Source organism: Ambystoma mexicanum, chromosome 5p (genome assembly GCF_040938575.1).
Source record: "Ambystoma mexicanum isolate Mex_15411 chromosome 5p, UKY_AmexF1_1, whole genome shotgun sequence".
NCBI lineage: Eukaryota > Metazoa > Chordata > Amphibia > Caudata > Ambystomatidae > Ambystoma > Ambystoma mexicanum.
In genome coordinates, this window is record NC_090930.1 from 527,564,288 (window position 1) to 527,577,346 (window position 13,059).

The 13,059-nt window shown below is 46.8% G+C and overlaps 1 protein-coding gene across 3 annotated transcripts in view; it reads right to left on the bottom strand.

Moving 5' to 3' along the window:
* Window positions 1-242: 242 nt before the first annotated feature.
* The window catches only part of POF1B (POF1B actin binding protein), a 464,150-nt gene continuing 451,333 nt past the window's right edge, over window positions 243-13,059 (bottom strand). For 2 of the 3 annotated variants that reach the window (XM_069612934.1, XM_069612932.1), the window contains exon 17: window positions 243-3,272. In XM_069612934.1, the coding sequence (XP_069469035.1) occupies window positions 3,252-3,272 (21 nt within the window). In that variant the 3' untranslated portion in view covers window positions 243-3,251. The remainder of the gene's footprint in view (window positions 3,273-13,059) is intronic. The other variant, XM_069612933.1, reaches the window with a different exon arrangement.

The following is a 13,059-nucleotide window of genomic DNA, read 5'->3' on the forward strand; positions in this document are numbered from 1 at the left end:
TTACTTGGTGCATAACAGCCAAAGTGGGAAACTCTTGTAACAAAAGTTTGATACATGTATTAAACTGTAGTTTTACAAAAAAAAAAAAAAACACATAAAAGGACAATTTGGAATGTGAATAATAATGGGCTATGCCAGTTTTCTGTAAGCGAAGACTTGTTCATAGCTGATAGTGTAGTGTGCCTGCTGATCGTCCATTTCCCTTCATAAAATATAGAAAATAAAACATACAAAGAATGCAATTTTATTTTAAGAAACAACGATACATATTTATTGCAAGGCTATCGGAAACCACAGCAAATACAGAATACCATATACCAATTCAGACATAGGAGTGGTCTGTATTTTTTAGAATACATTACAAGCCTTTACAAAACAAAGCTGCTCGGAGAAATATAGCAAAAATAACCCTCTCTCTTTAATGCAGTGCCAAAGAGACCTCATAAGGCAAAGCTAGTCGTATTTTAATTACTATAAATCTATATTTACGGTACCCCAAACATTTAAAAAAGTGTATTAATAAAATATATATGAAATAATGCATTATATTTCTTCTACATTTTGTTTTTAATAAAAACCACATGACAAAGTTCTAGTTATCATCTATTTTGCTATATAGCTCTCCGTTAAAAAAATAAACCTTTCACCACGATCTTGAAATTTTTTCTTAAATTAAAATTTCAAGAGGCACAAAATACAAGGCACAGCAATAAGGTAATAGCACTTTAACTTTACATCTATTTTTGATTTCCTAAAAGTCCAGTCCAAATACGGCTAGTCAGAGGACATACACAAAATAGCTAAACACAGCAAGTTTGTCTTTTCTTTTCAAAATCTCTTCTTTATATATGTTAGAATTTGTATCTGTCGAATTAAAGCCAGATGAGTAAGAGCACAGGATCAGTCTTTCGTTGCTGTCAGTAGACTGAAAGGCATATTCTGTGAGTAACTTGATGAGAGAACATTTTTTAATCACCGGTTTCAGCAATCAATTGTGCATGCAGGTTGTTTTGATGGGAATTCTTAGGACAATGAACTATAGTAACACGAATTGACTGTACCTTTGCCTGCAATAATCTCTCTCTCTCTCTCTCTTCCTACAGCTTACATGCAACTTCACTAGTGAGCAATGGGCTTCCCTAAGCAAGGTGGATGCACCATATGCCCTGGCACTTACACAAACAGTATCTCCACAATGGAGGAGGTTGCTAGATGAGCAATCCAAGAAAACGAAAACGTAAACTTCAATCTCATAACCACAGAAGAAGCCTAAGTAAACTATATACAATGAAATCACAATAGAGCCAGATGTGCACAGAAGTGCTGCAGTGTTCAAGACACAAGAGGTTAGAAAACAGAAGTACAGTAATGAGAGCTTCAGGTTGCAAACTAGTACAGGGAGTTTTCCCAGGACTCTACCACTGAGGACAAAAAGAACTGAAATAAATAATTAGACCCTTGACAGGAGGTGGCTGGAAACGGTTCACCCAATCCATGGTACAGATATGAACTCCAGGAAAATCACATGAGCTCTGCTGTCTAATAGACGCAAAACTAAATCTCTTAGGCATGCCATTATTTCCAGGTTAAACACCATTGCACAACACATTTCAGGATTATTGAATCGAACAATAAAAACTTGATTCAACCCAGATAGTTTCATACAACAGCCAATGTTTTCCAAAGAAACCTTTCACATCGGCATTAGGTCAACTGCCTCCCAATTATATTTTGACCAATGTGGATGCTAGTGACCCATACACCGAGAGGCCTCAAATAGACAGCACAATACCAAAGAACCTACCAGAAAGGCCAAATGTAATGCAAATGCCTAGGAAGCAGCCGCACTTGCCTTATGAGACACACCCTCACATACGTTTAAGTTGCAGAAAGGGGTTGGGGTTAAAGACAAAGTGCACACTCAATGCCGCACAAATATGTCATGCTATGTTCCTCCTAAAGAAGCAACAATTAAATCTGCAGACACCCCTCTATCAAATAGATAAAACATTCCTTATATGGCCAAATCTACAGCATTGTGTCAAATGATTTCATCAGAATAGGAATAACCACAACAGCTATTTTAACTTGACCAAGGAATGCCCCTCCATAAAAAATTACAAAAACAAAAACAGACCAGAACAAATTCTGATACTAAATCAAGTTTTAAAAAAACATGATGGCTGTACATCAGAATTTAGTGGACTATAACAGTCTATAAGAGTGGCCGACAGTGTATTTGAACGGACGTTACAGATTCCCAGCTATAACCTTTCCAGGTACAAACAGCCCAATGCAATGGAACCAACACACCCGTTGTTCACATCCCTGCCACATCACTAAAGACCTACAGCTAGTACACAGAAGGGTTGAAAACGTAAGGACATATTTACACACCCCTCTGTAATCTTCCAATTTACCACAGACCCAAATTACAAACAAATTCTCCTTGTCCTAGCTTTCACTTGTCGCCCCCTTTGTCTATATTTTCTAGAATTCGAAACCTGTATCAATAGGAGGAAGTGAAAGCCATCAAAGTGTTGCTCTGATCTTCATAGATCTCTCCCAGCCTGTGCTACTTGTGTCTAGTTGTGTACACCTATGTTGATCATATCCATGGCAGATGCGAACTATTGGAGCTAAGAGTGCCAAGAGCATAGAGTCTTTTACTCAGAGTTGGACTCCATTATTATTGGAATATATGTATAATGTGGTTTGGGCATGAACAACATAAAGCTTAATTCTTCTTGACCAAACAGTACATAACATAATTATAACGTATGTGCGGTCTGTTCTTGGCCAATGAGTACACTTTGCAAATTTGGCCATAACATTACATGGGGATATTGGATTCTGTGAGAAAGCACTGCCAATGTATGTATTACACCCTGTGCCACAGCCTTCTACTACAGATGTAGACCTGTGAGTCTGACACCCCTGAAACCATCCTGCTAATCTGTCTGTTAAGCCATTTCTCTTCAGCTCCTGTCACTGCTTGGACAAGATGTGGCTGCTTCTCTGATATATACGTCATGGTGCATATAAAAATTAGACGACTCGCAAAAAACACGTTGTTCTATCAAGCTGTCCTCTGCAGTGAATCTTTAGCCCGCAAACACTTGGACTGAACCTTTGAAAATGAAAAATAGGAGAAATAAACAATAATGCTCAAAAGTATTTTCATGTGAACTTCTTTGAGCAGCCGTTTCCTCCAGCAGATGCATTCATTCCTGAAAGAAGTAAGCAGTTCTTTAAGATGTGGTAAAGAATTCCTGTCACAAAATAAATAAGATACTTATTATCTGAAACAGGCATTGCATAACCCACACATCCAAATGGGCACTCATTAAGAAAAACACAGCGATCAAGCATTGCAGCAGCCTTTACAATGTACCCTTTTCAGTATGAGAAAGCAAAACAAACATTGTATCATGGTTCCCTTACCTACTACTCTTAGACAAATGGATTAATGCAGTAAACTCTTGAACCGTGTTCCGTATTAATCGCCATTTAAAACCTAGTACTCTAAGAATAAACACATGTATTCACTTCCCTGTCACTCGCTGGCTGACTTACTTGATTTGGACAACTTTTGTGTAGCTATTTGTTAAGGAATTTCCATATGCCAATACTCGCACAATTCCCAGTTGTTGCCATCACGCTTTTGCCAGTCCTTACCATCACATGCCCAAATAACTCACACCATTGCCAGTTTATGACATTTTTAATGTTATTTATTACAATTTTTGTTCAGCGTGGGCGGTACCCATAGGGTCGCGGAGCACCTTACAAGGGTGAAACGTTGAAAACTTGGGAGGTGAAAGAGAAGTACTGAATGTTTTCAGGATAGGATGGAAAGAACACGATAAACAAGTGGTAGCAGGGGAGGTTGTGGGGGGTTATGGGTGGTAAACATCTATGGTTCGAGGCTCTTTCTGAAAATTGATGGAAGGTGTGGTGTGGATGTGAAGAGGTAGGATCTTCCATGCGCTTGGTGTCCAGTGTGTTAATGCTTGTTTTTGTGTTCATGCTAGTTTTCAGAGTGCAATGTGTAGGGGATGCTGGCTAGATTGTCTGGTGTTTGTGTGCGTGAGGTGTTTTTTTTTTATAACACATTTTATTGGTTTTTTAAACATACATACAGAACATCAACAAATCCCCCCCCACAACCCCCCTCCCCCAACTCCCGGGTTGGTTCATCACTCCGTTCCTGTCTTGCCGCTTTGCACTTTACTTTCGGAATCTGCATTCCTCACCATGTCCCGTATAATTGTTATGTCCGTTTGTTTTCCTATTTTACTGGCGAGGTCTATACCACTTGGTTTTCCCACTTTCCCCAGACATTGCTGGCTTTGGCCGGGCATCCCCATGCTGTATAGATTCTATGCTCTGTCGCTGCACATATGTCCTTTTCATTTGACCATTGGGTCACTGATGGGCTTTCCGGGGCCCCCCCATTTCTGTGCTATATCGCATTTTATCAGGCCCATTGCATTGGAGAGAAAGAAACCCTCCCATTTATCCGAAATATCCTCATCTGGGGCCCCTAGTAACATTATAGCAGGTTGTGGGATTATTGTGCGCCCCAGGGTTCTCGTTAACAGTTGACAACATTGCGCCCAAAAAAATTAGATTTAAGGACATTCCTAGAGGAGGTGGATGAAAGTGCCCTCCTCCCTCCGACATTTCAGACAATTAGGGTCCTCTGCCCTCCCCAGCCAAATAGGGCCCCTCGGGGGTAGTACACCCTGTGAAGTATCTTAAGTTGTGCCAGTCTTATTCTGGAGTCTATTGCGATTTCGCGTGGGTGCATCAATATTTGGATCCAGTCCTCTGGTTCAATGGGCCCCACGTCTCCCTCCCATTTATTTTTAAGACTGGCCAGATCCGGAGTGGCAAACACGTTAATCGCCTTGTATAGAATGGTGGTGACTTTTTCGGGGATGTGTTGTGGTAGTAAGTTGCGTTCCAGAGGTGTGTAATCTGGTATGTCGTCAAGCTCTTGCCCATGTGCATTAATGGCGTGAGTCAATTGCAGGTAGTGGTAATGTTCTGTGTCAGATATTCCGAACCTCTGCTGCAGGGTTTCGAATGGAAGGATGGAACCATCCGCAATAATGTCTCCTATTGTGGTAATCCCCACCTCCATCCACCGGGTCCATGCAGTCAGCTTCCGTACCTCCTTCAATCCATGGTTATGCCATAGTGGTTGTGCCATAGTGATCCTGTTCCCCCAGCCTATGTGGGTGTGTGCCTGCCTCCAGATCATCGCGATATGGGTAGACATCGTTTGTGCGGGGGGTCTGGTTATGGTCTAGTATGGTGTTTCCAGTGGTGGGCTGCCTTGGATTATGGGCTCCTCCGCTCTAATGTGTGGTCGTTCGGGGTCTCCATGCAGGAGGTCATTGACTACGTTTGACAGGCCCAGTAGTAGGACCTGAGGTGTGGAAGTCCTATGCCCCACTCCCAGATGGATCGTTGTAACGTGGTCAATGCTATTTGAGGCTGCCCGCCCTTCCATATCAGTTTCCTGACTAGGCGTTCTACCCGATTAAATTCCGCGTTTGGTATGGCTAGTGGGGCATTCTGGAGTACATAAAGGAAGCGTGGGAACGCTATCATTTTGACGAGAGCCGATCTGCCCATGAGAGTGAGAGGAAGGAGCATCCAGTGCTGTACATCCCCGGCAAAGCGGTCGATTAGTGGGTTCAGGTTATGCGCTACGTATTCCGAGAGAGTCCCTGATACCCATATGCCCAGATAGCGGAAGCCTCCTCTTTCCACCCGATATGGCATGCCCCGGAGGATTGCCAGGTCGTCACCCTTCACTGGGAACAAGACTGATTTCCCCCAGTTAACTCTGAGTCCACTGAATTCCCCAAAAGTCATCAACATTTGGGTTATGATTGGGCACGCATGGCCTGGGTTGTTGAGATAGAGTAGCAGGTCATCTGCTTATAGGGATACCCTGTCCTCCCGTCCGTCTGGCCAGCAAAAGCCCAACCATGTGGTGACCTGTTGGAGCCATTGGGCAAGTGGTTCAATCGCTAGGGCGAGTAGAAGGGGGGGGACAGAAGACAGCCCTGTCGGATGCCTCTGCCCAGTGGGAAAGTCCTAGAGGTCCAGCCATTTACCCTTACCGCAGCCATTGGCGCCACGTACAGCAGTTGAACCCAGTTGAGAAAGGTCTTGCCAATGCCCATGCGCCTCATTGTTGCCCACAGGCTTTCCCACACCACCGAGTCGAACGCTTTTCCAAAGTCGATTGCTAAGAGAGCAAGTGGCGCATCGATGCTCGGGGCTTTTTCCAGAAGTAGATGCAACCTGCGTAGGTTCATTCTGGTCGATCTTTGCGGCATAAAGCCGCACTGGTCCAGATGCACCAGTGAGGGTATAACCTGTTGAAGTCTGTTGGCCAGTACCTTGGCCAAGATCTTTGCTTCGCTGTTAATAAGCGATATAGGCCTGTATGATGTGCACCGGTCAGGGGGCTTTCCTTGTTTGGGAATGACCACAATGTTGCCTTTCGTAGGTCCAATGGAAGGGTGCCCTGTCCTCTGGCTGCCAGGAATAAGTCCTGCAGTGGGGGCTGCCATCTGCTTGCTGCCCAGCTTCCTCCAGGTCTCGGCCGGTAAGCCGTTTGGGCCTGGTTTCTTCCCGGATTGTAGCTGTGACATGGCCTCCATGATTTCGGCCTCGTCCAGTTCCCTGTCCAGATATGTTGTCTGCTGCTCCGAGAGGTGCGGGAGCACGATCTCGTCCAGCAGGGACGGATCTACTGGTGAAGTTGGGGTGGCGTAGAATGCGGCATAGAAACTAGCGAAGGCCTCTGCTATTTCCGAGTTTGTTTGGGCTAGTCCACTAGGGTCTACTATGATCTGCCTGACATGTCTGTGCCTCTCCTCTCGATGCTCCAGCCAGGCCAGTAGTTTGCCGGCTTTATCGCCGTGTTCATAGATTCTGGTCCTTGACTCCCTGTGTGCTTGCTTTGCGTTATCTAGTGCTGTGTTGTGCAGGGTTGCTCTGGCCTTCGCGAGGGAGTGGTGGGCATCAGAAGTGGGGCTAGCGACATATCTGTTCTCCCATTCCCTTACGGCTTCCTCTGCTTCCACAGCTTTCCTATGGTGTTCCCTCCTTCTATTACACGTCCAGGCCGTTATTTCCCCTCTAAGAACCGCTTTATGGGCTTCCCATAATATCACCGGATCCTCTACCGAATCTGTGTTAATTTCAAATAATTTGTTGGATTTTTCGGTAATGTGCTACATGAATTCTGGAAGGCCTAAATAATAGTTATTTAGCCGCCATGTCTTGGGAGGCAGGGGTCTGTCTGGAGCAGTATCTCCAGGGGAGAATGGTCAGATATGCCGCGGGGAAGGCATTCTGCCACTTTTACCCTATACGCTTCGGGAGTCAGAAGGAAAAAGTAATCCAGTCTGGACAGGGACGCGTGGGCTCCCGAATGAAAGGAGAAGCCCCGCTCTGTGGGATGGAGCTCTCTCCATAGGTCACTTAGGCCTAGAGCTGATACGAAGATTGCTAGCCTTGTGGGTTTATTTGGGTTCCGGTTCCGTATGTGGGTCCGGTCCCGTGTATTACACATAACATCATTAAAGTCCCCCCCAATGATCCATAGATCAGGCTGTTGTTGCGCCATGATATCACTCAAGAGAGCCTCTCCCAACCCTGGTGGGGAGTATATCGCCAGAATAGCCACCACCTCCCCCCACAGTGTGCCTCTGAGTAGCACGAAGCGGCCGCTGGGGTCTAGTTCCACTGCCGTCAGTGCAAAGGGGAGCCGTTTATGTAGAAGGATCAGGACACCTCGGGAGCCCATTGTGTACCCTGCGTGATAAGCTAGTCGATAGTTAGTCCTGCGGAAGAATCGGCAGGTCGAGCCCGCTAGGTGTGTCTTTATAAGGAGAGCAATGTCAGGGGAACGCCTGTTTAGGAATTGCATTATAAGCTGTCGCTTGATACTTGAGCCCTTGCCATTTACATTCCATGTCAGGATCGTTAGGGATCTGTGACGTTCCGTATCTACCATTGGGACATACGCGTCTCCCCCTGTGAAGCCGTTATGTTGTTGTGTAGCCATTTCTGTCTAGGGATTCAAATTGTTGTGCCAGATGCGTGTGTGATATATATGACTGTGAGAGTACCGTGGTCATGCCTGGTGGGATCATGGGTGTTTGGCATGATATGTTTCGCGGTCGTGTGATGAAAATTAGGGTTGTGTACCTTCCCGGAAAATTCCTAACATATAATAACTCCCCATCCTTCCTCCCCATACTCCTCCCCAACATGAAGTATATGTCGCCCGAACTCTACTGGGGCTAAAGAACTATGTCGCCAGATCAACTTGCTATAAACTGTTATTACTTCTCCACCAACTTACTACTCCTCATTGGGTCAAGTGTCTGGAGTCGGGGGGGGGGGGGGGTGGGGTGGTTGTGGGCATTCGCAGATGGCATGGTGCGTTGATTATGGAAACATACACTGCGCTCTGTCCTTCGTGCGTAGGCGGCGGTGACCCCTTTCTGAAAACTGTCCAAACAAGGTGTTTGTCGCGGGTGCCTGCCTGGAAGGTAGTCAGTGTGCTCTTTTTGATATTTCCATCCGTTGTTTCGTTTAGCCAGTCTCTCTGTTGCTAGGGATTGGGGCCTCCATTAGGTTAATTCTGATTCTCCAGTATCGGTTGTCGGGCGGGTCTTTCCTCCCCTGGTCTCGGTCTCGGTCTTCCCCTGCGATCTCGATCGGCTCCGGTCCAATCTCCTCCGATGTGGGTCTCCGCCCATCTCCATGCCTCCTGTGGATCAGTGAAGTGGACTGTTTTGCCCTCATGTTGGATCTTCAGCTGTGCCGGGAACAGCAGCCCATATTTCACGTTCATAGAGTGAAGTTTCCTTTTCAAGTATTCAAAGGACTGTCTGGCCTTCTGAACTTCTCGGGTGTAGTCCGGGAAGAAGCCAATCCTGGATCCATTATACACCACCGTCCCTTGTGTTCTGGCCATCTGTAGGATGGCGTCTCTGTCGAGGTAATTAACAATTTTCGCGATGACTGTCCTTGGAGGCGCCCCGGGGTTGGACGACCCGTGGGCACATGATGTGCACGTTCCACCGAGAAAAAGTTCGAGAAGGTTTTCAGCGCAAAGAGATCTGCCAGCCATTCCTCCAGGAAGAGTTCCATGCTGGGGCCCTCTGTGCACTCCGGCAGGCCTAAAATGCGAATGTTATTGCGTCGGGACCTGCCCTCTCCCGCCTCCACTCGGGCTTCCAGGGTTTTCAGGTGGTTCAGTGTTTGTGTGAGCTGCTGGTGCACACCGCCCAGGTCGTCTTCCACGCTAGATATTCGCTGCTCTGCTTCTCCCATTCGGAATGAGAGTTTTTGGAGGTTGTGGCAAAGGAACGAAACCTTGGTAGAAATAGTGTCCATTTTTTGCTCCATTGAGGAGCGCGAACTGGCGATTGCGGTCATCACGTCCTTTAGGGACGGGGTTCTTCCATTGGAGGGGGGGGTCGTCCCCGGATCCTCCGCATTTGGTGTTGTCTGTGTGCTTGTGGCATATTGATCCATGGTGCTTTGCGTCATGTTTCTCTTGTTTCTTTCCTTGCCCATGATATGGAGTCGCACATGGGGGTAAGTGAGAGGACCAAAGGTGGACTTGTGGCCGCGTTGCCCCTGCTGTGTTACTTCCGTGTTGCGGTGTGCGTGACTGCAGTTAAAGCCTCCCCAGGGCTCGGAAGAAGTTGTGGTTGTTGCGCAGAGTTCGGCGCGGGATTCCAGTTGTTATAAAAGATTGTCTGTGGGGAAAGAGAGATCCGAGCCCTCAACACTGAGAAGGTAGCTATCGGCCTTGGTCGTTTCCCAGCCGCGTATCTCAGGTCATCTCACCTCAGGTCACCCGCTTGACTGTGCTGCTAGTCTAGGGGCTCCTGTCGCTGGAGGATGTCCCGCTACGTTGTTCCTCCCTGGGAGTTTCAGCCGCCGCGTTGGAATGCGGGGGGGGCTTCCCTCGCAGCGGCCAACCAGTCACGGGCCGTCGCGCAGGGGTCCTCTCCGGACCGCCAGCTGTCCTCCAGGGGTTTCTGTGGTAGATGGCTACGAAAACAATGCAGAGTCCTTTGAAGGCAATTCTTTTGGGTACAGGAGGGGAGCCAGTGGGCAGGGTGAGAGATGGAGTGATGTGTGAATGTTTGGCTGGGTGGAGGATGAGTCTGCTGCGTTTTTGTGTGGCGTGCAGGGGGGCAAGGGTGATGCTGAGGAGCCCAGGGCTTGGACTGCATTGCAGAAGTCATCTGGAGGAAGGAGGTGTCTTATCCGACATAGGCTGTATAGTTGTAGATTGCATGTTGTGATGACGGCAGCTATGTGGTGTGTGAATGAAAGGTAACGGTCTATGGAGAAGCCAAGGGATTTGACAGATGTGGAGAGGAATATTTGTGGGTTGTCCATGGTGAGTTCTTTTATTCAGGGGGTGAGTACAGGGTTTTGTCTCGGGTGGGGGGCAGATGAGGCAGTATTCCATTTTTGAAGGGTTGATCTTGAGGAAGTGGGTGGCCATCCAAATGGTGATGGTGGAGAGACAGCCTTTGAGGAGATGGAGTTCTGAGGCGATGAGATATGGAAGTATATTTGTGTGTCATCTGAGTATTGGTGGACATTGACATTATGTTTGCTAAGGGTCTGTCCAAGGGATTCAACATATAGATTGAAGTGGAATGAAGACTGGGAGGAGCCTTGCAGGACTGCATACTTGACCAGGGTAGGGTTAGATTGAAAAGGGCCATGGAGACAAAGTGTGTCCTGTTAGCAAGGAAGGAGGTGAATCACTCGAAGATGGCGCGTGAGAGTTTCATCATGTAGGGTAGTATGTTGAGTAGAATGGTGTGATCAGTGGTGTCAAAGGCTGCAGAGAGTTCAAGGCGAGTAGTGTGTCCTTTGTCTGTGATGTTATGGAGGTCATGGAGGATGTGAGGTGTAGTGGTCTCAGTGCTGTGTCCAGGTCAAAAGCCAGATTGGAAGGGGTTGAGTAGATTGTCTCTTGTTGCAGTTTGGGATTGAGGAAGCGTCCCAAGATTCTGGCAGAAAAGGGCAGGATAGTGATGGTGCCGTAATTGTCCAGAATATGAGGTTGTGAGATGTTTTTTTGAGGAGGGATGAGATTAGTCAAATTTTGAGTGCACAGAGGATAGTACCATGTGAGAGACAAAGGGTGATGAGGGTGTCTTTGTCAATGCGGTGGAAGGTGTCCCATGTTTTGGATTGTTTGTTAGTAGGAAAACAGAGGCAAGGGCTTATCTGATGTGTATTTTGGAGTTGAAGTGGTCCATGAGAGAGTTGCATACTGCAGTGGATTGGGTGTGGAAGGTGTGTATGGTGGTTTGGAGTAGGATTAACAATGCTGAATTTTTCTTTGCTCGATTGGTGGTGGGCTGGAGTTCTTGTAGTTGATGGGTGACTATGGCATTGTGTATGGATGTTTTGTATTTGTTGCAGAAGTGTTTAAGTGGTATTTGAGTGTGGGGCGAGGGGTCTTGGATTATTTTGCCAGGCTCTTTCTAGGTGTCTGGATTCCTGCTTGATGGAAAGGAAGAAACTGTTGAACCATGGTCCATTGTGGTGGCTGCAGGGGTTTTGTGATTTGAGGGGTGAATTTTGACGAGTGCCTGTGTGATAACGGTGTTGTAATTGTTGAGGTGAGTGGTTGGATTTTGTGTGGGGAGGACATAGTTGGTATGAGTGGTGCTAATGCTGCGTAAGTAAAGTGTTTGGACTGGCTGAGCGGTGAAGGGGATGTGTGGCAAGTGGGGGAATCTTGTGTAGTAGAATGAGCATAAAGAGGATAGCAAAGTGGTCTGACCACTACACCTAGCTTTGATTTTCCATGTAGTCCAGGGTATTGCTGGCTGTGTGTGTGGGGTAGGTGATGAGTTGTGTGAGGTCATAGGGGCTGATTGGAGTGAGGATATTCTTTAGAATGGGCTTGCTGTCTGAATTGGAACTACCGGGGTTAAAGTCACCAAGGAAGATACTGATGCAGGAGAAGCTGTGGTTGTTAGTTGTTAAGACAGTCCAATCATTGTGGAACTTGTGATTGTGTGGTGGTGGTGGTAAATGAGGTGGAGAAAGGTAGGGTATGATGGAGGGAATTAAGTCAGAGAGAGTGCTTCAAAGTATGTGTATGGGGTGTGTGGGTTTGCTAAGTGAGTAAGACTTTATATATGATGTTAATGCCACCATCTTGTTTGTGTGACTGGTCTCCGTGGAGGACTACCAGTGGAGATTGAGGCTGCAAAATAGCACCCTGGGGAAAATCTACATTTCCTTCTGTCCTTAACTGGCCTGACCCGGGCAGGACACCCCTAAGTGACTTTCTCGATAAATCTTGTTAATCCCATGCCTGTAAACTCTGGTTGGTCGCTGACCTCTGCAGGCAGCCTTCAGCAGCTGGAATAAATGCCTCTAGTGGTGATGTGCGCAGCACAGTTTTCCGCTCAGCCAAGCTGGAGCCCCTTTGGAAGATGGAAAGACCCTTCAGAGATGGCACCTTTGTCACCAGTCGGGGATTGACCCTGGTTGGTTTTTGTAGGTCCCATGACCTCTGCAGGCAGCTGGACTGGTGACGGTGTACTGTGCTCTGTGTTGCTCTCAACCCAGTTGAAGCCCCTTCTGAGGATGGAAAGACCCTTCAAAGATGGTGGTTTTAGGGTCAGGGGTCACGTGATCAGCCCTTAATATTGATGTCTAGGAATGCATTGATGCCCCCTTTCAAGCAAGGCTAGCCTCCCACACTTTGATTGTTGCATTCATGATTTTTGCAGGAGGAGCTTATGAGACTGTGCAATGACCCTGCATTGAAATGGATATTTTATCTGCATTTGCTTCATGTGATGACTGGTTTGCGGGGCTTAAACACTAAATAGTTTTCTTCAAGGGACAATCTGCAGTTTATCAGAACTGTCAGGCACCAAATACATGCCTTTGCTCTAACCTTTCGATATGGGACCTGCAGGGAGCATTCATGGAAAATAAATAAGCAACAGATTGCACATT